Raw genomic sequence first — 19925 nt, forward strand, 5'->3', positions numbered from 1 at the left:
CGCTTCTGTGTGTTTTCAACTTTCAAGACGCGCGTTTTACAGCTTGTCCTGATAGTCCCTGAAAGAGTTAAACAAAGGTTTAAAAACAGTAAGTATTTAACCTTGCGGGGGGAGCCTACCCACCCTCAAACACCCCACCCCTACCTCTAATTACACTCTTTCGGTGTTTTAAGGTATGCAGTCGTTAAAATGACGTCCCTGAAAACCCAACATTCAACGGAATATATGAATGAAGAGTAGGAGGAGGAGAGGGTGCAAACACTTTTTGATCCATGTAGTTGAGCAGGAGAGTGTATTGCATTCACCCACGACTAATTCCGAAATGCCTTCATTCTTTTTTCCCCTAATGGATTGACACTTCTGCGTATCGCCGCCTGCCTGCAGTGAAAACAAGCCAACTTACAATGGCTGTCTCTGTCGTGCTGATGGTTGTTTCAAAGCTTGCGGAGGGAGATATATCTGCAGGAGATATAGGAAGGATGCCACACGCACTCATTGTAAGATTCGAACTCTGAGCGACAATCTCGTAAGACTTGTCCGCTGTTGAAGTCCTAAATTTGGGATGGATTCTTTAACCGTCTTTTACTGTATTAATGACAAAAAAAAAAAAAAAAATTTGTGTTCTCGCGGGCTAAAAATGAATTATAACTGGAGAGCTCTCGTGGAACATGACATTAACTGGCGAATCTCACAAGAAGTGTAAACAGATAAGATCATATCATAATTTCCGCCGATAAATTGTCCCTGGAGTAAAAAATAACCTTCCGTTCGACCTGTTAAATGTTCGTTATTTGTTTCATCCACCACTTTTAAAAGTTTGAAACAAAGCCTGATGCGTTTTTGATGTTTGCACATTCCTGTGGTTCCTTTCGTGAGCTTCCCTGTATTTTCGTTGATCTTCGACATTTCCGGAGAGGAAACGTCGGGGTAATTTCGGGCTAACCCGGATACTTTGTTGTTAATCCGTGAGGCGATAATTAGAGGGTGGGGAGGGTGGAGTACAAGTGGAACACAAGTCATTAAGCACTGGTTCTTTCCCGCAGAACTGGAAGGAAGCTAACGTTGTTCTTGTTTTTAAAAAGGGTGAGGTCGAGTGCACAGAGAATTACAGGTCCATCTCCTTACCGTCACTGGTATCCTTTCGTGAGCTTCCCTGTATTTTCGTTGATCTTCGGAGGAAAAGTCGGGGCAATTTCGGGCTAACTCGGATACTTTGTTGTTAATCCGTGAGCCGATAATTAGAGGGTGGGGAATGTGGGGGTACTCCTTGTAATCTATTGTTCAGGAGCAACTAGATAGCCTGGGCATGCGACCGCCTCTCATCGCTCCTGGTCGCGAACGGGCTGTATTCGTGGATTCGTAATTCGGTAGCGATTTTGGTACCCCAATGTCGTTCGAAGTCAAGAATCGTTTAGGTTATCAACGACTTCACCCGCGGCATTGTTTATATTTTTAAAGCAAAAGTAAAGTGAAATAGCGTTTGATTACAAATAAAAGTGAACTGTGATGTAGTATTCGACGAAAAGGTTGTTTGCACCTGCCTTGGCTTAAAGGGGAAGTGTCAGCAATTTAAATTGTGCCTTTGAATAACGAAGAAACATATTTGTATCGATGGAAACGTTAAAATAATAGTTCAGTAATTATCCTACGAGTCAGTACATAAGCTTGTATCTGTTATTTTTTGCCGGGGATGGCTTGGATGGAAGTGGATTACAACTTGAAAAAATTGGCCAATTTTTTTTAAGTTTTTCTTGTAAAAGTTGCAGAAATTGCTTAAAACTGACCTTTACTTTGTTCTTCATTGGAGAAATCAGTTAATATTTTCCTGCCGGTGCTCTACGAACACTTTCATGTTATAGAAATAGCGCAAGTTAAATATTTGAGTAGCTTTGATCAAAATGCAGCACAATCTCGGTGATAGTGCCCCTTTAATCATAACAAACTTCCAAATTTCTGGAGAAGTGATTTGGTTGGAAATTTTTTGGTTGCAAGGAACAATACGGAGAAAAGGCGTCACCTGCTTGATTGTCTCTTTGATCATAAAAACACTCAAGTTGATTTGTGCCCGTTGAACTCTGTCCAAATATCACCGTGGTATAAAACATTTATGCTGTGAACAACCTTGAACTTCAGAAAAGTTTTTTTTCTTTTAAGTTTCAAGCAATTTCTAGTGGCTAGGCGGCACATTGTTGGGGGTTATTGGAATGTTATATTGCCACCATCGACAGAACATTGGAATTCCTTGAAAGACAACACATCCTCGCGGCCACATTTCTTCTGTTGCAAGATGACAAAAATGATACACACTGGCTAAAGTACACGGTTGGATCATGAAGGTTGTGATACACCACAGGCAAATCTCGTTCCTAGAGGCTTCGTTCCTGCTGGTCAGCATGTCCCCCTACATAATGTACCTACCGAAGACGTGTGCCTCCGCTGGCCTAAAACGCGCGCGGGCTTCCTAGAGGCTTCGTTCCTGCTGGTCAGCATGTCCCCCTACATAATGTACCTACCGAAGGCGTGTGCCTCCGCTGGCCTAAAACGCGCGCGGGCTCTGAGTACGAGAAAAAACTTGCCACCATTTTACAAGGGAAATTTTTTTTATTTCAAATTATTTACAAATATAAACAAACGACAACCACAAAGCTGTCTTTTCCACAGTGGTGTTTGCTCAAGCAGATTTTTTCCTTGCCAAATACCTTTAGGGTGCATGAGCAAGGGAGAAATTTACTGAGCGAAGAGAGTGCAGGCTCTGGATTTATGAAAATGAGCGCTTTATTTCGTCATTGTTCCTTCTCAAGATTCCTCTCATCCTCGGTGGAAGAGGGAGGCTCGTGGGTTATCGTTTGATGAAGCAAGAGTCCTATCACTCCACCTCTTTGGGCTGCAGTATATCTCAACGATCTTTCTTGTTCAAAAGCTTCTTCGAGTTTGAGCCACTATGAAAAGGAGAACAAAAAATACAAGAGCAATAAATAATACTTTCGTCATTTTTGGACATGTTTTAAGTTAATCAAAGTTCTCGGTAGATATAAAGACAAGAAAACTCCAACGGTCATTAGTCAATCTAACCACCACTGCACGGGTTCATCTGCACTGGCTGCAGTATGGATTACGACGGAAGGATTGGTCTGTGCAGCCACAACAGACACCAGGGAGTTTAAAAAGCTACTAGGGAGCTTAAGCAACGACGACGGCGACAACGCCACAAAACAATAGGTTTAATGAGCAAAAACAAACATTTTGGTACATTTCTTTGCCATCCTCTGCAAAACAGCAACGTGAAATGACCACATTTAAGGTTTTGTGGTGAACGTGAACACACGGCAGTGAATTTTTCATTTTCTTTCTTAGCTTGTACGTCAATCCTACCAATTTGTTTCCTGGATAGTTCGCCATTTTTGTAAAAGTTGAGCGAGTTGAACTAATCGCGAAGTAGCACAAATGAAATAAAGATATATTTTCGGGTGATGTTTTCGTTGCCATTGCCGTCGAACGGATTGACACAAGGGCGCAATATCATGTACTGTCACTGTACTGTTTCTCGCCGGAGACAGACGGTTGACTGCAGAATTGTCCAATTCTAGATCTGTATGTATTTTATATGCGCAGAGACCAACAGTAAAGGTGCACTGGAAGGCAAACTGTACATTTTGAGGTAAATCGCTGACAGTAAGCCCGGAATCGAGATTCATCAATAAATGGAACAGACTCATACCTGTTGTATTCTTTGTAGATCAATCTCCGCTCGGCGAAGTTTTTCCCAACAGTAATGTTTTAAACAAGTTCTTTTGGAAGCGCGACAAAAATCTCCAGTTTCTTCAAAAACGTTGGTAACAAGTGGACAGCCACACACATCCGTGGCAGAAATCTTGGAAAAAAGAGACGAAAGGAAATATTGTAAACAATAACAGCAACTTATTTGAGAAGATATACAGTGACTGTCTTAAACCCAAAAAGCAATAAAAACAAAAATGCAGTCGGGTATGTTTCAATAAAGAAATTCTCTTGAAATCAGTTCTCAGTGAAACACTGATTTGGAATCGCTCTTGATTAGTTCTAACATAGCATTTTGTTTGTTTATTTTGTTTTATTTTTTTTTGATTGGCTGGAGTACGGTACAACACAATCTCGTTTCCAGAGGATGCGTTCCTTTTCGTCGGCACCAGGAAAGCGGAGGTAAGGGTACGTACCTACCCCTGTGTGGCCTCCGCTCGCCTAAACCGCGCGCGCGATCTGGGGAGGAGATTGGGTACAACATACACTAAAGCGAAGCACTGCGCAAGTCCATAAAAAAACGCCATTAAAATGCCGTTGAATTCCAAGGCTTTTAGAAAGTTTCATGCGTGGTATCTAAACACCCATGTATTAGTAAGTTAAGTAGAATCCAGGGACTGAGGGGGGAAGAATGTTACCTTTGGTTCCTTGGTGTGTTCTGGACACAAAACTCGGAGTCTTTTACAGTAGATCTTTTGCTGAGAGTTGTAATAATCACAGAACAGGTTCCTGAGGAAAATGGCAACATTATACACTGAAAATATGCAACACAGCAAATAACTATAGACCTAAAGTTTTTACACTATTTACTTGTATCTTCCAGGCATTTGAATATCATAAAGCCTGTCTCCCACAATAAACGAGAAGATAAACTGACGAATAATGAACACCAATCCACCTATCAATGTTAAAGGAACACTGTCACAGAGATTTTGCTGTGTGTTGGCCAAAACTGCTCAAATATTTGCCAAAGAACCCCTTCTATAGCGTAAAATCGCTGTTAGAGCACCAGGAGGAAAATATGAAATGGTTTCTCTGAGGAAGAATAAACTGGAATCAGTTTTTAGCAATTTCTCATAAACTCACAGGATGAACTTGAAAATCATTTTCAAGTTGCAATCCATCTGCATCCTAGCTATCTGCCGACAAAAATGATTGATTCTAGTTTCTGTGCCCTGGAAGGGATAATTGCTTAAAAATTAAGCCATTATTTTAATGTTTCCATCAATACAAATATGTTTTTTCGCTATTCAAAGTGACACTAAAAATAGGTGACACCGCCCCTTTAAGCTGCTAGGGGGGAAGCTGGTCATAGGCGAGGGTTTTACCAATAGCGGGGATGTTTGAACATTTTAGTGCACTTTCTAACCAATTTTCACTGACGTTTAGTGGCACCCCTGCGGATTAACATTGATACGTACATAATACACGCAAGATAAACATAGCACCATAGTTTAACTGAGGGACTCGTTATGAAACCTTGCCATGAAAACAATGGTGCTGCAATTTATGTTGGAAGGGCTGCGACCCTGCAGAATCCTTTGCTTTAACGTTCACACTACAGTTGAATATCTTAACACGAACGTTTCTATTGGTCGGTTTCTCCAACACATTTCAAAACCTATTGTCGTCTGCACGGTCAAGGCCAAAAATGCTAACAAAAACATATCACAAAGAAGTTTGTCAGGTTCCATAACCATTGCGTTTATGATAACACGGATACAGATTCAAAGCAGGGCTCATCAAAACCACAAACTGACGAGAACCTCTACAAACCTCTACAAACCTATCGCGCATGCTTAGATTATCCCATAACCCAACCTCTTCCTTGAGCCTCCTTCTGTACTGGTCAGCAGCAAAGAAAATATGGCTTTGGGAAAGTGATTGCTTTGAATTTTGACATTTTATCCGCATTCTGTTCTACAAGTTCCTAATAGTATATTGTCACATGTTGGTACACCACCTCCCATACTGAGTATGCGCAGGCCATCCTCGTTCCCAGGGCACCGTCTTGTTAACACAGTTTTGTGTGACAATGCGCCTGTCAGTGTTAAGCCGCAAGCGAACGGACAAACCAAGTGGCGTAAATTTCAACGTTTCAAAAGTAAAAACAAACAAAGCAAAACAAATACAATCCAAGCAACCTACCCAGCGCTTTTGTAGATGGAACCAAATGTCGTTAAGCTTTCATTCTGGAAGAGACCAGCAAATAAACAAAACGTTACAGTTGTCCACACAATTTCATCTTGATTACTGTTAGCCATAGAAGTTCTAGAGCAACGCTATTATTCAGCACAAATTTTTGTAGCCTAAGAATTCAACTTGCGAATAAAAAGGGAAATGAAAGAATGAAGGGGATAAATTGTAAGCTCGGTAAATGAAAGAACAGTTTTTGTTGGACGACAGGCAATCAACTGTGGCTGTTTGTCAGCAGAGAGTTTCCACATTTTTCTCCGTTTTTTAGCTTACTTAGAGCGCTTTCCATTTGTCAGAACTGGCAGATTGGTTTGCAAAACCGACTAAACTGGTCAGTTCGTAAACGGAATGTACCAATTTGACCCTCGAAATTCTTTGAAATAGCGCGTACTATTTTTGCAGTGATTATTTTTCAAGATTCTGCACTACCATGCCTTGAAAATGACGCAACAATGGAAAGCACTCCTCAGTTTAGGGGTCTTGGACACATGTCACGTGACTGATAACTTGTTAATGATCTGAAAGTTACTTGTTGGTAGACTTTTAGTAAAATTGCAGCTGTAACTTCATCTAATATGACTTTAGTGACAGCTTTTCCAACACTGACGAAATAGATCGACAAAAGATTTCACTTGTGCAAACTTGTGTTTATCACGAGCACCACCGCTCAGTATAGTGCTCCACAGGCCATACTTAGATTTCTTCTACGAACTCAAAGATCAGATTAATCCTGTACGGCATAATAAGCAGAATAATGGAAAACCACTGCTCATAACCAGTCACTCGAATAATAAGACTTAAACTTTTGTACAAACAGATTCAAGAGTAAACATTTACATGTACATGAACAGAGCGGTTTTCATTTGAGTGTCGTAAAACCAAAACCAAATAAACCAATCAGAACTTGAAGCAAATGCTTATGCATGTAACAGCCGTCAAGCGTGGGAAAACGCCTGCAATCAAATCACGATTTGCTTAGGTTTTGCTTCTCATTGGTTGAGAAAATGGCGCGAGTTTTGCTAACCAATCAAAAGCGAAGTAAAGCAAAACCGCCAATGAGAAATTACTTTGGACACTCAACTGAAAACCGCTCAATACACGAGTAAGGAATTAACTGATAGGACGAAAACAGTTCTATGTATGGACCTTCATGTAGCACTTCTCCATGTGTCTAAGAGCTACTTTAGGAGCCAATGGCAGCCCGCAAGTGATACAATGTATCTGAAGATCTGTTTCAGTTTCTGTGTCAGTCTCTTGTGCCTAAAAAAGAACGAAATTAAACAGTTCAGTGTGTAGCATCATAGAAAATTACTCTTGTCGTGACTTACCATACATTTTGTTGAACCATACAACAATTCAAAGTATCACATAGTTTCATGACCTTGTCCCTGGGGACAGTGCTGTAAAAGTAGAGAGAGAGGTTAAGAATGACGTTTGCGGCAAACGTGAGGTATGACCACGTGACCATGTTTATCCTATATTTGCCGCTTGCTGTTTTCAGTTTCTCTGTCAAATCGAGTAGTTTTGCGTTAGCATCAAAGGCCAGAATTAGTTTGCACTATTCTCATCTTTGTACTCTTTATTTCAAGAAAACATAAACGCGAATCTCCGTTTGCGGTTTGCCGTAAACGCGATTCAGTGTTAATCTCTCTATCTGCGACAAGAAGAATACAGCCATTTGTAGCCGTTTTGCTCGTTATTACATGTAACTTCTGTGAATTTAAAAAATTCGAGGAACAGATGAACTGATGAATACAACGATACGATAAAGTGCATAAGAGTATTGATCACTATCTCCAAGCCACTCAGGACAATGGCCAAGCTTTTCCTCAATAAAAGCTCACTGATTTGAGTTATAAAATGATCAATTTTCCTTACCTCTGTTTCTTCTATAGTGGCATTTTTTGTTTTTTCTACAAAAGCATCAAGTTTGTTGGAAAGTCTGTCGAGTTCCCACAGCTTATCCTGGGCTTCCTGAAAGAAACCACCAAACCAGTGAATCTTTTTTTTTTTTTCAGTTTTTTTCGGAACAGGCTGGTTGTGTAGATAACTACGAGAATCTTTTCTTCCTTAAATCCGTAGTGCATACAGCTATTTCAATTAACGTTGTCGGATCAAAGCTTAAAGCTTTAAGCCATCTTCAAAGAGGGTGCCACAGGTCTCATCCATTTGACATCCTAACATTTTTTTCATCCAAATGGCTCACCATCTTATATTTCACTGGACAGACGAGGCATAGCTAATTTTGATGAACTTATTCAAAAAAATCCACAGAATCTTGAGGTCTTGTTTTATAGCTTTATACTTTGATCCGACAACGTTAATTGAAATAGCTGTACTGATACACTTCCATATATATTCATAACCCTTCATTCTTCACGGCTATATTACGAGCTCACAATATGACCAGCTCCCAGTTGGCTTGATAGCTGAGTTGGTGAAGCACTGCACCGGCATCGCAGAGGTCATGGGTTCGAATCCCGTTCAGGCCTGAATTTGTTCAGGTTTTTTCGCAAGAGTCTAGTTGCGCAGATACAACTGCGAGGATCTTTGTTTTCTTTTCAAAGACATATTACTTATCACTAAGCTGAGGTATAACTCATGAATTTTCTGGAGAAATATAATGCCAGGCATACCCAACCCTATGTTATCATACACAATGCCCTTTATCAGTGGATGCATACTGTTATTTTCTCTATTAAACAACACGCCTCAAGTGCAAGACTGAGTTTTAAATAGATTCCACAACTGAAGGGCTGTGAGCATAACCGACCCAAATAACTTTTCAGAAATTGCTTTTTGTTGTTTTAGCTTAGATTCACCGGAGTTTTTACATGTGGCCTTGAATTCCTTCAGGAAACGTTGCTCAAATGTTTTATCCGCTGCTTTGAGCTTCGTTTGCAATAAAAACCTATGATTAAAGTAAAGCAAAATAAACTTTATTTAGCCAGCGTGGCCCATTCAGCTGTTATCCAGAGGGGTCCTCGTTTTTTATCACAAAACGAAGCATAAAGCGGCAGATAAAAGTTTTAAAAGTGGGTTTCTTGTTGAAATTTGATGAGCATGGAGAACAGGAAGGCCACTAAAAAGTCACATCTAGAAAGAAACCTTGTGGCTCAGTACACGCAGAAGAACATACCTGCTTCTTTTTTGCTAATTCCTTTAGAGTCTCTTCAGCCTTCAGATCAGCAACATTTGGAGTTTTTCTCCAGTCTGCCATTCGCTGGGGCAAAATCTCTTGAATACGTCTACAGCAATAACAAAGATGAAAATGGGTCACTTGGTTCAATGCAGGTGCAGAATGTACACATACTTAGAATGGCTAAGACTACAGATGGAGCTGAAACGGTTATGAAACACTCTGCTTCTTGTACAATGCATCAGGGCTATGATTATTAAATTGCAACTTCGCTGGACACCCAGCAGAAAAACATTGAGACAGTGGAAGTTTGAGATAGCCAATGATATAAACACACTGCTTAACATTGTCTAAAGGAAATGCGTTTTGTAACATGTTAATAGATATTTGGGATGCGGCGTGGTCTAGTGGTTAGGGCGCCAGACTCGTAATCCAGAGGACACGGGTTCAAGTCCCGCTCTGAACACTTGGATTTGTTTCATGGTAGCCCGGTCTTCAAATCCAAGGCCACACTTTGTAAATAGCCAACTGGTTTGCCTCCCACCAGTTGGGATTTTTAACAAATGTTATGTTCAGTTTGTATATTTATTTCATTGATTTATAGTGTCCCCAATTAGTGCTACAGTGCTAAATACTTAGTCACCTAAATAAAGTCACTTATTATTTATTTATTTAATTTATTTAGTATTTTCAAATGAAAAGGGAACTTGTTTTAGTGCACTTAACAAAGTTACTCAGTTGTGATGGGATGACAGTGTACTCTGTTGTTATAAGACTTCTGAAGTCAACTTTCCAGCGACACTGTACGATGTAGTTGAAAGATGTGATCCGAAAGTACGACCAACCATTCAAGTGGAAACTACAATGCATTTACATGTATCAGTACTTTCCTATACTATTGGTTATTATTAAAAACTGGATCATTGTGTAGTGCAATTCCAGGGATTTGATTGGCTTAGCGGCTACGGTATTAAATATGAGTCATTATACCATGCCAGAGAAATAGCAACCATTAAAATTGTCTTCTGGTTGGTCTTGCTAATTGAAATTAGCAAGATGTAGGATGAATATTTCTCAATTGTTTTTAATAGAACAATCATTCCACTCATGCTTGTTAAATATGAGATGATTATAGCCATTCTATCATCTCATATCCAATGCACACTCGCAGAATAATATTATTGTTAACTATACCATAAAAGTAGTTCTGGCCTTTCAGTCAGTGAAGTTTTAAGTGTCACAGTTCAAATGAAAGCAGCACTGATCTTTGCTGAAGTGTTGCACATTATTTTTATAATCTTGGTTCTTGGCCTTTTTTTGGAAGGTAAGTGATATCATACCTGACTGCCAGCTGTATGCCGCACTCATCACTACAATACTTTGACCCCGAGCGAGCAGCATTGGTGCAACCAGGACCATAGCACTGACGCGGAACTTCATCTTTCTCTTTTTCCTCCGCATAATCAGCAGACATTCTTGTCTTGTCTTCACTGGAGGTTATCCTCTTTCTTTTGCGTGGTCTTTCACTGGATTGTCTTAGTTTCTCCTAGTAAGAAATAGATTTAAACAGTTTGTGCAAAGACATACAAAGCAAAATGATAATTGTTTGCTAGTGGCATAAACATTAATTTTTTTTTAGTAGATTATGATAACGAATCTGAGACAAAGCAAACTAAAAAACCAAAATCAAACCACATGCTAAATATTCAACACCATTCAACTCCACTATGAGGACTCCTGTAAGAACAAATTTGGACATCTCAGGTCACCTGGTCTGACTGATATGCAGTGCTTCAAGTTCTTCTTGGGGCCGGCCTTGGGATTTGTTTAAGGACGGTGCCTACTTTTGTTACAATAATTATTATTTGCATACATTCTGTGCATATCGAGATACTCGGGTTTCCTATGGGTAGTGCCCACCAATACAGGGATATTTTTGCGTGGTATAAAACTTTGCGGAGAAAGCAGAGCTTAGCAAGTGCTCTTGGTATCCATAAAGAAAATTGGGGGTACCCATGCATTTTTCAGAGATAATTAATCTTCAATTTGGGAAAAAATGCAATACATTGCCTCGTATTTTAGCGCTTTTTAGAATTATTGTTTCTTAATTATCTCTAAAAAATGTGTGGTTACCCCCAATTTTCTTTTGGATTCCAATAGCCCTTGCTAAGATCTGCTTTTCCGGCATAGTCGTAAACTGCGCAAAAATACCTCTGTATTAGTAGGCACCGTCCTTAAGTGCGTTGGCTCTGAACTTTGCGCTCTCATGTGGTCCACCTAGCCTGTGAACAGGCTCTCTAGTCGAGGATGGGGCGAAGATGAAAACGGGGAAAAATAGCGAAGAGGGGGAGGGGTGGCTGTGCCCACCCCCACCTCTCCCCTGCGCCATTTCACTTGATGCCAGTTCCTTCTCAGCCCTTCCAACCAGAGCCTGTACACAGGCTAGGAGATTCCTTTGTTTTGGGGGAGAAGGTGGGGGTTGACGCATGGCTGGGGTTTGCAGTCATGGCAACAGTGCATTGGCGGGCAAGAATATTTCTCAACCCCTGGCCATCCCAGGCACCCAAAAACAATTAGAGTAAACATGGCAAAATCTTTGAAGAGTAACTTGTATGTACAAACCTTTCTGCTTTCAGATTTGGCGTGCTTCATCTTCACTGCTTTTCTTTGCTTTCGGGGTGTTATGCTCTGTGTAAGACAAACAATGAACTGTGTTGACCAACATTTGACATCTGAATCATAACAAATGCCAACAGTGGTAAATACCAAACTCATATCAGAATAATTTGAAAAGGAGCATTACCCTACTAGCATATCTGTTACATCTAGCAAGTTAATGACTTTAACATAACATACAACCCCTCAAGTAAGCTTAATTCCCATGCCTTATGTACAACACTAACTTATTTAAAATTACGTTTTGGAAGTCCTCTCCTCCTGAACCCCACTAGTAGCAGTAGAATCTATTTGCACCTTTTTTCTATTATTTCAATGTTATTTATTGAGTTGATTTACTATACACTGAATGTACTCAACAACATACTCTCTTCACTCTTTAAGGAGGTGAACAGTTTATGATGTGGGGCATACTTTTCCAGCCCCACCCGAGAGCAAATTTACAGCCAGTCTGGATCCAGTATTTATTTAAAGAGAGAAATAAATCACACAAAATTGAGAGGATTTTACCTAATTTCACACTTTCCTGGGCCCCCAAGGCTGGAGACTTAAAAAACATCTTTAAAAAGTTTAAGTGCCTCCTGTGCCTGGGGGTTCCCTTCTCAGGATAACAGTGTATGTAAATGTATGTATTTAAAATTTGGCGGTGTTTTAAGTACCTCTATGTCAATATCAAGATCTTCTCTTTTAGCCTCCTCTTCCTTCAGTATATCACGGTATGTGGTGCCTCCTCTCAAAAGAACCTGGTGAGAAATAAGATGAACAACTCAACAACAACAACGACAACAACAAGCAACTCTGATAATTAATGCACTGAAAGCATAACCAACCCAAATGACTTTTCAGGTCGGAATTTTTTCCATATGGCCTTGAATTCCTTCAGGAAACGTTGTTCCTGTTTTATCCACTGCTTTGTGCTTCACTTGCAATAAAAACCTGTTTTTATCACAAAATGCGATAAAACATAGGAGCAATGTTTCCTGAAGGAATTCAAGGCCACTTGAAAAAATTTCCAGTGAATCTGAGCTAAAACAATGAAAAGCAATCTGAAGTGTCATTATGGTTCGTTCTGCTCTCAGCCCTTCAATTGAGGGGTTTGATGTGAAAGGGAGCAAGTGATAATTTGGCTAAGAATCCAACTCTCTTGAAATAACCTTCAAGTTAACATTCAGACTGGTTACATAAGAAATACAGTTTCCTAATGATATATTTTTGGCCCTCAACACCTGAAGTTAATGAATTAACTAAATATGATTTTTTTTTTGTGCTGAAATCTCAAGAAACTTTTAACAAAATAGAACCTGATGCCTTGAGGATTCCCTTTGTTTTCAATTGAACACAAAACAAGAGAAAACACTTATGTTTCCACTGAGCTAGTTCACTTCTTAGGTAAATTTTTATGGTGCTCTGGGAAAAAGTAAAACAAAAATGAAAAAGAAAAAGGAAAAAGAAAAGAAATCTCACTAAACAGGATTTGAACCAAGTCTGTCAAATTTACACAATGCAAGTTGTTTAATGGAGGCTTAATTTTAAATACAAAGGCTGGGACAACATTGGTACAAACTATGTACATGTACCACATCTTGAACATTGTGGCAGATGTAAAATTAGCCATCCAATCCTATAACAGTGCAAGTCCCTTAAAGGTAAGGAGAAGCAAAAAGAAAATTTTGCTTTACTCTACAGCAGGCAACAAACATCCTAATCCATACCTCTGAAAAACCTGTTTTAACCTTAAACAGAAAACATTAGTGGTACACTTTTACAGTTAATCCACATCACATGTGACCAGTATTTTTAACATTGAATGAAGTTTTGAAATTTACATGTCAGTCCCTGTAGAAATTTTCCTAGTTAATTGATGGTATAAAGCTATGAATTTTTCTTTACATTACAGTATTAAGTATTACAAGAATAACAATAATTGTTTCCCAAGTATTTTGAATCTCTTTTTCAGTTAATGCAACTTTTTCTGAAATATTTCTGGAGAAATGTTGAAGATTCTGTTCAAATGCCAGACATTACAAAGAGGAATTCAAATGTTCATTTCATTCTTGGAAATACTGGTCATGCATGAGGTAGACTGACTGTACTAACTATATACCCCTGACCAAGAATATATAAAAAAAATTCTCTCACCCTTGATTTAACTAGGCATTGGCGTAGGCGGCATTTCTGCCTCATTTTGTTTGGTCCACCAAATTTTTTCATATCCTACAAAAGAAGACAAATTGATGTCAGTGACCAGTGAGGGTTGTAAGTCTTTAAATCTGTCATTTAGCCAGTCAGTTGGTTAGTCATCCAATTAAACCAGTGATCAACAAATCAATAATAATTAACCAATCAACCAGTTATTCATGAGCAATCTCTCAATCAATAAACCAACCAATCAGACAACCAATCAATCAGCCACCTAGTATGCTCAGTCTGTTTATTGTCATTTTATAAGTCATTTAGTCAGTAAGTCAGTAAGTCACTCAGTCAGTCAATGAGTGAGTCAGTCAGTGAGTCAGTCAGTCAATGGGTGAGTGAGTCAATCAGTCAGTCAGTGAGTCAGTCAGTCAGTCAGTCAGTAACTTAGTCAGGTGGTCAGTTAGTGAGTTGGTCAATCAGTCAGTCAGTGACCCAGTCAGTCAATGAGTCAAGTAACAGTAACAATAACAACAAAACAGGTTTCGTTTTCAGGACCGAAAATTTATGTTCAAGCATAAGCTTTCGATTCCCTCACGGAATCTTTGTCAAGTGGTGTTGAACATGGTCTCTAACAGTAACATATCTTTATCGCACCTTACTCTCCAAAGATAACAAATTAACTAAAACGAAAAGATTACAACATAATATAATAAATATTGATAATCAGCCAATCAGTGAGTCAGTCAGTCAATCTTTGGACTAGTGAATCAGTCAAGTAAAATCAGCATCACTATAATATTATTGGTTCAAACAAATGTTCTTTAATGGAATCAAGTCGATTACTCCAACCTACCTACTTTCAACTAAAAGAAGGAATAAATTCTTATGATGAGCAACAATACCTTACAAAAGTCACACTGTCCACAGTCTTCTGTGGTGAGACAAGCAACACATTCTCCACAGGTTCTCCTCGACCTCTTCCGATCACCCTGTGAATAAAAATGACAAAAAACCTACTTTATAACTGCAGACAGCTCTTATTCAATAACAAAAACAAAAACAACAACAACCAGGAAGGAAGATAGAGAGGAACAGCAGGAAGATCTTTTGACTTCACTTTTTACAATCAAGAATGTCTACAAGGTAAGTACAGCTGCTGTACATGCCATCACAGGGTTCGTACTTTATTGGGCTTTTAAGAATCCACGGCTTTTTATGACCTTTTCAAGTTTTCCATGACAAAGCATTTGCATCGTCAAAATGCACAGTATTTATTTGTACTGAGTGAAAATCTGTTTCTTGGTTCTTTTTTTTTTTTGACTGTTCGTTTTCTTCATTCTTCATTTTCTTTTCTAGTACATTATTTTGTAAATAAATTGTAAATAATATTTCTTAGTACATTTGTAAATAAATTGTTGTTGTTGTTCTTCCTTTTTCACTCCCTGAAAGAATGCTTTCTTAGTGGTTTTTCTACATAAATTAACATAATTTCCAATGACTTTTCATGACTCACAATTAAAATCCACGACTTTCCAGGCCAGGAAAACTTTTCAGGTTTTCCATGACCAGTGCAAACCCAGCTGTGTCATAAAAAATCTTTAGTACGTTTACTTATGTTTTCTGCTGTTCATTATGGTACACTAAAACACACAAAATAAATCTTTATTTTTTGCATTTATTCTGTTTTCATTTCTCACTTCATCTTTGCCCAGCTGTTGTTTCTCTTTCTCTTCTGATTGAGTCTTCTCTCTCTTTTCTGGTTTTGGCTTCTTGGTCCTGTACTTTAAACAAAGATCTGAATCACTGTCTGTAATAAGAAACAAAAACAATTAAAAAAAAACAAAGACGTGAATGATAATAAATTCTAAAGTTAAAAACACCACTCCTTTAACTCATTGATGCAAAACTTTCCTTCAAAAAAGTAGCATTTTAAGGCATATGATTTGTGATAGGAGTCTTTTGTGCATTTTGAATTTGGGGGGCTTATATTTGAAGGGGGCACATTTTTTGGTATTCTGTTGTATTTATCAAAAATTAATAAAGAAACCAACTAACCTAAACACTGTCTGCAGTAGTACTGTTTGATGTCTTTTGCTTCCAGCTTGGTAATACCAATACAATCACCATGGAACCATTCATCGCACTTATCGCAACAGCTACGAAAAAAACAAAAAAAGACAAAAAAGCAATAACAATTATATTACTTAAACCTTCACTAACAGCACTGGAAGTCATTATGTCAAGACTTGGAAAACTACAATGTACTTCCTGAAAAAATATTTTAAAAATAAGACTTTATCATGCCAAGCTCAAGATACATGTATCACTTGTTCATACAGTGTCAGTAGTAGTATGACAAACAACTGATGGCAGATATCATCATTCATGTAGGGACAACTACTAATACACTGAGACCATTTTACAGTCCTAGCCACAGCTACCACATGGATTGTGTGGGGTTGGTGCTTAAAGGGGTGCTTGCAACCGCCTTGGAAGTAAAGGTGCCTGATACACAGCTTTCAAGTCATTCGGTTCCCAACAGCTATGCCATGTTGATGGGGCCTAATAAGGCTGCAACAGTTTTCCATGGCTGCCACTGACTGGGTGATATGCCTGTGCACCAGCATGACGTACTGGTCATACTGCGAAGCTGCGTACAGTCAACTCCCTTTATTATGGACACCCTTAGGACCGTGAGTTAGTGTCCTTAAAAGAGAGTGTCCGTAATAGCAGGAATTTATTTCAGTCAAACATCTGTACTCTATTTCGGAGGGGATTTAGCTGCTGTCCATATTATCGGGGTGTCTGTTTTAGCGAAGTGTCTGCAAGACGAGAGCTGAATGTAGTTTGACCATTGCTTTCAGATGGTATATTAAGGATGGTGCCTACTATTGTTACTGCGCATACGTTCTGCGCATCGCGAGATACTCGGGTTTCCTATGGGTGGTGCCTACTAATACAGGAATATTTTTGCGCGGTTTAAAACTATACGGAGAAAGCAGAACTTACCAAATGCCTTTGGTATCTCAAAAGAAAATCTGGGGTAACTATGCATTTTTCAGAGAAAATTAAGCTTCGATTTAGGAAAAAATCCCATACATTGCTTTATATTTTGGCGCTTTTTAGAGATATTGTTGCTTAATTATCTCTGAAAAATGCGTGGTTACCCCCGATTTTCTTTTTGGATTCCAATAGGCCTTGCTAAGATCTGCTTTTCCCGCATAGTCCTAAACCGCACAAAAATACTTTGGTATTAGTAGGCACCGTCCTAAGCTGATAAGTTCATGTGCTCAAAGTGTCTGACATCAACAGTGCATGTCATCAGGCAGTAGATGACTGATAAATAACTGATACTTCTTAAAAACAAGAAGATCGACTGATTATTCACAGATACTTACATCATAAACCGACTAGTGTCAGGAGAACCACAGATGCAGTAGTTAACATCTTCTTTCTTAGACTTTTCTTCCTGTATTAAAAAATAAAAACAACTCATTTGGTCATCCATAATGGAGCCACAAAAAGAGGTTGTAAAGGCTTAAAAGTTATAACAACCATCTAGCATGGTCAGGTTGGGGGGAAAGTATCGACATTTGCTCATTTTACATGGATGTTTCATTTCTCACATTGGTAAGTTTACATATTTTAGGAAAGTGCATGTGATAGCTCACATTTTTCAACCAGGCAATTGAGAAATTGTTCCCTAAGTGTGAGCTGGCATTAGAGTTGGCAGGGTATAATCTTAAAGATTTACTCCTCATAATGAAAAGTTATAACTACATTGGTTGATACAAATTTTGTCTCTGAGAGAAAGGCATCCTCCTTAAATTTGTTTCAGGTATCAACATTACCTTTGCAGCTTCTGCCTTCTCTTGGGAGGCTATCAAGTAGTTCACCTTTGCTTGTCTTTCAGGTAAGATGTTAAATATACGAGCCACTTCCTTGTGCTGCAAGGTTAAAACACAAATTCTATCAACTCTTGCTTACAAAGCTTCTCACATTCAGGATCACCAAATGGTTCATTCCAATGCAATGCCTCAGAAACTTGGATTTAACTGTGATGAGAAACTAGAGTTTACCTTGGAAAATATCACCTCAGATTTTCACAACACTGTAAAACTTATTCTTTTTGCTTTCAAAGGGGAAAATATAATACATGCATGTTGTCTTAAGGACGGTGCCTACTATTGTTACTGCGCATACGTTCTGCGCATCTCGAGATACTCGTACAGGTATATTTTTTGTGCGGTTTAAAACTATGCAGAGAAAGCAGAACTTAGCATGTGCTTTTGGTATCCAAAAAGAAAACTGGGGGTAACCATGCATTTGATGATAAAGCTTCAATTTGGAAAAAAAAATGCCTTACATTGCTTTGTATTTTACTGCTTTTTAATTATTGCTAACAATTAACAATAATATTATTATTGTTACTAAATTATCTCTAAAAATGTGTGGTTACCCCCCAATTTTCTTTTTAGACATCCCTAGCCCTTGCTAAGATCTGCGTTTCCCGCACAGTCAAACTGCGCAAAAATACTTCGGTATTAGTAGGCACCGTCCTAAAGAGGAAACAAAAAGCATTTTCAGAAGGCAAGCAACTGCTTGGAAGTTCCTGAGTTAAAAAAGATTACATACCCTAAAACCTTTTTTGGACTTAAATTTTATCAAAAGTATCCCAAACAAATCCAACTCTTTTACCTTAGACAAATTTCAAATTTTAAAAAGGATATAAAATGGTATGAGCACCTGCTTTTTCTCTTTGGGTAAAAGTAGATAAGACTTACGGCTCATTTCATTAAACACTGTACATTGAACTGCATGCACAAGACAACTGGGTAACAAGTTGAGTTCACAAGATGAACGAAGATGAGTCTCTACTCTGCTGAGTCCAAGTCTTCTCTACTCTACTCTACCCTGGTCTACTTGGCAGAGATGCATTATCTGGGAGCCAGCGAGGCAGATGTGTGAGGTCCTCCAGTTAGCATAAAGAGCACTCCGGTTAGCCTAAATAGCACTCAGGTTAGCTTAAATAGCTCCACGGTTGGCTAAACGGTTAGCAGTTTATGTTGGGGTTGTTCATGCCTCGCATGCCTCGCACGTCTGCCTCGCATACCTCGCTGTCTCGCATATTGTATACACTCTACTTGGCCCAGTTTAGTTTTAATTTCTTAGTTGTTTGTACTCGTACTATAGACCAAGAGAGTACACTGATTCCAGTTGATTGTTTGGAGTAATTAATTATTGGCAGTGAAAAAATAAAAATCCACTGAAATAAGAGTCAATGAAAATTCAACAACAACTGATGGGAAGCAATTGCTCTTTGATTTCCTTCAATTGATCATTGATTCTCATTGATTGCCCATCATTTGTTGTCAAATTTCATTGATTCTTATTTTTAGTGTGTTTTTTTATTTTTTTTTTCTGTTCTATTTGAATCGGAATCACATTAAAAATCACAATTACCTCCCAATATCAATGGACTGATATTGATTGGTATCGAATCGATTGACATTAATGTTCAATGGTCCCATTGTTACAAACCCTAATCCCGGAAATGCGTTCTGTCTCAAATAACCTCCATTTCTCCGCTGTCAAAAAAAATCTCCACTCTGTCCACTCTGTCCCAGAGTGGGAAAGGGGTTAGCGATTCACATTGATTCCTGCATAAGTATTTACCACTCTCGCTAACTCTAGTACCTACTATCACTGTAAGTTTTTTACTTAAGTCTTGTTACAAGTAAGCTTAAGTTTTTAATTACCTTAATCTAAAAATTAAGGAAATGCAAACGCCAATACAAATGCCATTTTTCTTGAAACACAATAAATAGCTTCTTTAGGATAATAAAATGGCTTAGAATAATAGATTAAGGGTCAGGTTATTCTTAAGAAGGACGTAAACTACCTTTAAAATCTGTTTCGTACCTTCAAACCGTCGTCGTTCCCCTCTTCCGCCATCTTGTCTACAGCCGAGCGGGGAAAGTAGCTTGGTAACCAGCCCTGATGC

The 19925-nt window shown here is 38.7% G+C and overlaps 1 protein-coding gene across 1 annotated transcript; it reads right to left on the minus strand.

Annotated features, from left to right (window-relative positions):
• Window positions 1-2586: 2586 nt before the first annotated feature.
• Window positions 2587-19909, minus strand: LOC146454596 (CXXC-type zinc finger protein 1-like). The gene is made up of 17 exons (XM_085095386.1): window positions 19844-19909; window positions 17773-17868; window positions 17320-17390; window positions 15977-16077; window positions 15619-15728; window positions 14824-14910; window positions 13928-14002; window positions 12448-12531; window positions 11735-11800; window positions 10453-10658; window positions 9113-9221; window positions 7852-7947; window positions 7120-7233; window positions 5926-5969; window positions 4416-4506; window positions 3719-3871; window positions 2587-2939 (listed from the first exon to the last, which is right to left on the minus strand). The coding sequence occupies exons 1-17, from the start codon at window positions 19874-19876 to the stop codon at window positions 2784-2786; spliced, it is 1692 nt and encodes a 563-aa protein (XP_084951512.1). The 5' UTR covers window positions 19877-19909; the 3' UTR covers window positions 2587-2783.
• Between the last annotated feature and the right edge of the window lie 16 nt (window positions 19910-19925).

Source organism: Pavona decussata, unplaced genomic scaffold, assembly GCF_977016875.1.
Source record: "Pavona decussata unplaced genomic scaffold, jaPavDecu1.1 SCAFFOLD_300, whole genome shotgun sequence".
Taxonomy (NCBI): Eukaryota; Metazoa; Cnidaria; class Anthozoa; order Scleractinia; family Agariciidae; genus Pavona; species Pavona decussata.

What these genes read in the sequence shown, in the direction of transcription:
- LOC146454596 (XM_085095386.1), bottom strand. Translation starts at nt 19,876, where the DNA reads ATGGCGGAAGAGGGGAACGACGACGGTTTGAAG. An exon ending in GACAGTGTGACTTTTGTAAG is followed by an intron (nt 14,003 to 14,823) that starts GTATTGTTGCTC and finishes CTTCTTTTGTAG; the next exon opens with GATATGAAAAAATTTGGTGG. An exon ending in CCACTATAGAAGAAACAGAG is followed by an intron (nt 7,234 to 7,851) that starts GTAAGGAAAATT and finishes GTTCTTTTTTAG; the next exon opens with GCACAAGAGACTGACACAGA.